We start from the raw sequence: 4,418 nt of genomic DNA on the forward strand, positions 1-4,418 counted from the left end.
ACATGACAGGCTTCTTTTAGTTTCCATCTGCCAAATCCACTCACAAGGCTTTGGTCAGCCTGAGGCTATAGCAGAAGACACTTTCCCCAAGTGCTATTCAGTGGGACTGAAACTGGAACCATGTGGTTGGGAAGCAAGCTTCTTATCACACAACCTGATAACTTTATGCTGATGTATCAAGTCAGTATTAGTAAATTAAAGGTTAATTAAGGGTATTCTGTCACCAGGCAATATAGAACTTAACTACACTGCTTCTTTTATCATTATTATTATTTTATTATTTATTCTGAGCTCAAATCTGGGATGTATTTTGTCAAACATTTTTCTGGGTTCAATTAAACACATCCCTGACATATATTAGAATCAATTCAATTATCTATACAAACTATACCCTTCCCCTACATTTTGTGATCTTGTATTGATGTGAAAAATCAATATTTTAGGAAGATCAATGGTAAATGTTGGGTAAGCTAAAGCAAACGTACAGTGAGCCTAGTTCATGACCCAGTTTCAGTTTCCAGTTGTAGCAACTTCCACCCACTTTATATTACGTACACCTCTTAGAAAGGCAGGGATATCATGTCACATGATCACTTTCCTACCCCAATATAAATAGAATGCATCATGCTTATATAAGAAATCAATGTTAATGTATATTATTATTAAAAGGTGTGAGATGAGTGTTGTGAAGTACAAATAAGCTAATTATTGGACTAGTTTACAATTCATTTTCAATTCCTGATTGTAGTTATTTCATTGTAATTAATGTCATTATGAAAGGCATGAATGTCACAGAATCTTATTTCTGTTTTTCAATAAAAATATAATTAAAAAAACAAAAAAACTGAAGGTATTTTGTTCATGCAAAAAGTGTTTATTGAAAGAGCTAATTAACGTTTTTCTATTTTTTATGTGATTGAAAAAAACATACCAGAAATGATTTAATTGGGATTTGATTGAAGTGTAGTTGAAATGGCTGAGTGACTTGGCTTAGTGTCAGTTCATGAGTTGTGAGTTCAAATCTATTGCAGGCGTTTCATGATCTTTTTTTTTGTCTTTTTTGAGTATGATAATTTGTTATATATTAGTTATCTGTCAAGAAATAATTATCCTACTACTCCAGGAAAGTTACCTGCTATAAACTTGTGTACTGGCCAGGGGAAGATTAATCTCTTATTTGTTTAGTGCTACAAAGAAAAAAAAAAAAACAGATTTAAGCTTTGGTGCTGCCAAAAATTCCTGTAATTTGTGAAAGGATTAGTGTGTTTTACTTTATTTGACTAGCGTACTGAAATCAGATTGTTAAATTAAAAAAAAAGTTTTTTCATTTTGTCGTCTAAATGTTATTTCTGCCCATATCAGTTATAAATTAGATTGGAATTATTAATTTTCTTTAAGATTGTTTCTGTAATTATTTTATTCATTCAGTTGTTTATTTATTTATTTTAATTGTTGAAAGTTTTCCACATTAATTGAAGATATTTTAATTTCTAATTTATTCATTTTATCAACAAGAGAAACAAAAAATATCAAAATAAAATTAAGAAAAAAATAACGGAAAAATGTATAACTAATATTTAATGCTTGGTTTTATATTTATGCCACAATGTAATATCATAAGTGTTTGTCTAATAAACTAATGAAGTTTAATTAATTGAAGTAAATGAGAAGTAGAATTGGTGCATTGCTTTCTAGGTAGTTATTAGGATGTAAAAAAATTAAAAAACTAGCAATGGTACATATGACCTTTCTTGATACACAGCTCTTCAATTCCAGTTGATTTCTGATTATCAGCAGAATAGTAATAATAATAATAATAATAATAATATCTTGTCTTTAAGTTTTGTTGTGTGTGTTCTTTTAGTAAGCCACATCAAATTGTTGTAGTTAATCTTGAAATTTGACTATGATTACACAGCATATGACTATGTAATTACATGTGCTGTGTGTTTGTGTGTGTGCGTACACGTGTGCGTACACGTGTGTGTACACGTGTGCATGCGTGTAGGAGCATGTGTATGTGTGCATGTTGTGCACTGCTTGTATATGATATTTTGGTAAAGCCTTTTTCCCTACATTTTATTTTATTTGTCATCTATTTATTATCTTTTTGTCTTATAGTCAGAAAATTTCCATTAATATGACTATTTCCTATAACAAAACTAATTTATACATTTCTTGGGATGATGCGTGCCCTGACCAAATGCTTATTTTGTTATCTTTTTTTCATTCTTATCACTAACAGAGCTCTTATCACAGCAGATATCAACCAGTTTTGTATTCATGCCTCACAATATCCAGAAACATACTTTTAATCACCATTACGAGAGGAGAAGATCAAAAGTCCAAAATATCATTTATGTAATGGTTGTATACTTACCAACCATACTATACTCAGTAGCGCTTTTGACAACAGTCATTGTTCACCACTTTTTAATGTTCACATTTCCATGCTTGCATGGATCAGATGGAGTTTATTGAGATAGGGTTTCCATGACAAGATGCCCTTCCTGTTGCCAACCCTTAACTGTTTCCAAGCAAAGATATATTTCTCCGTAGTGAAACATGTTTTTGTAGAATATTGGAAATGAATCATATTCATTTACAAGAGTCATGCAATGTCAAGACATGTAGATACAAACACTCACTCACACTTACATACATGCACATACATGTGTACACATATAGTTTTTTTTTTCTTTTCTGATATCAGTACACCATTCATCAAATGATTAGTGTTTGGAAGGGCTTCCATCTGTAGAAACCATGCCGAAATTGGGATGGATGGAAAAGATATAGCCCTCTGAACCACTTTGGAAACTAGTAATTCTGAATAAGAATTATCTTAGACAGGGACAACCCTCCTAACTGATACCAACATGGAGAGCAGATGTAAAATGATGATGATGATAATTGTAAAGAAAATATTTTTTATATCACAATATAAAAAGATAAGTGAGAGGTATAAAAAAAAAATAGTGTCTTAAAAAACACCTTTCTTTATTTCTCTCTTTTTAGCTCTATCCAACTGGCTTAATGTCACAACATATAAAAGAATGGCAACTTGGAACTGTAGCTGAATTCAAGGGACCATTTGGAAGTTTCTCAGAAAATCTCTTAAAAAAGGTTTGCTATATTTCAATGTACAATTATTAAGCTAAGTAGGCATGTCAAACTAAGTTAAAATTGTTATTGTCCTTGCATACAAACATGTCCCCTGCATCCATTTCCTGTTGAGCATTCCTAATCTTGTGGACTTGTGGGTGTTTGTGCCACATAAAAAGCACATGTATCAATGCCATGTAAAAGCACCCAAAGCAGTGCAGCATAAAAGCACCCAGTACACTCTGTAAAGTGGTTGGCATTAGGAAGGACATCCAGCTATAGAAGCCATACCAAAACAGACATGGAACCCAAGCAGCTTTTCAGCTGGCCAGCTCCAGCCAAACCACCCAACTCATGCCAACATAGAAAATGGACGTTAAATGATGATAATGATGATGATGATTCTTAGGTAACATAATCCCCCAAGAGATGCTTTTTTTCCCTGCCACCATGGAAAATAGACAAAACACACTAATGATGATGTGTGTGAGTGTATACAAACCTTCACACAGTCTCCATCTACTAAATTTCACTCACAAGGCATTGATCAACCCAAAGCTTATAGTAGATGACACTTATCAATGATACCACAAAGTGAGATTGAACCTGCAATCCATTTGCTGACTTCACTGCCTTGCCTGTTCCTAAAGATACCAATTAAATAAGTACCAGGATCAATGTGAACAAATAGAACCCTTGAATATGTTGTCACAACTTGGCTGCCATCCAATGACTGAAACCAGTAAAAAAAACTTCAGAGGTTTTAGAAAATTCTAGAAAGTATTTGTTAATCTAGATTATAAGAGTTTGGGGGTAGATTACAGAGACCTTTGAAATTGGCAGCTGGGTGATGAATATATTATGAAAAACCTGTATGAAAACAGAAAATATTGTGTGAGATAGTAATCTAAAAGGATATCAAATATGTTCCCAAGCAAAACAGATGTTGAACAGCAATGCTCGTTATCTCTGTTATTACAATCCCCCATATGATGACTTAACCTGATAGAAATAGCAACCAAATTCACTCAAATCACATGATACATCCTTTTAAGATAGTATGTGTATACATGTGGCTGTGTGGTTAAGAAGCTTGCTTCCCAACAATATGGGCTTGGGTTCAGTCCCACTGCATGGCACCTTGGACAAGTGTCTTTTATTATAGCCCCAGGCCGACGAAAGACTTGTGAGTGGATTTCGTAGACAGAAACTGATTGAAGCCCATTGTACAAACACACACAAACCATCATCATCATCATCATCATCATTTAATGCCTGTCTTCAATGCTGGCATAGGTTTGACTTATATATAT

The 4,418-nt window shown here is 33.2% G+C and overlaps 1 protein-coding gene across 2 annotated transcripts in view; it reads left to right on the forward strand.

Annotated features, from left to right (window-relative positions):
* LOC106884323 (NADH-cytochrome b5 reductase-like) overlaps positions 1–4,418 on the forward strand; it is a 130,850-nt gene that overhangs the window by 102,534 nt on the left and 23,898 nt on the right. For both annotated transcript variants that reach the window (XM_014935652.2, XM_014935653.2), the window contains exon 5: positions 3,019–3,126. In XM_014935652.2, coding sequence (XP_014791138.1) covers positions 3,019–3,126 — 108 coding nt within the window. The remainder of the gene's footprint in view (positions 1–3,018; positions 3,127–4,418) is intronic.

This window comes from Octopus bimaculoides, chromosome 13 (assembly GCF_001194135.2).
Source record: "Octopus bimaculoides isolate UCB-OBI-ISO-001 chromosome 13, ASM119413v2, whole genome shotgun sequence".
Taxonomy (NCBI): Eukaryota; Metazoa; Mollusca; class Cephalopoda; order Octopoda; family Octopodidae; genus Octopus; species Octopus bimaculoides.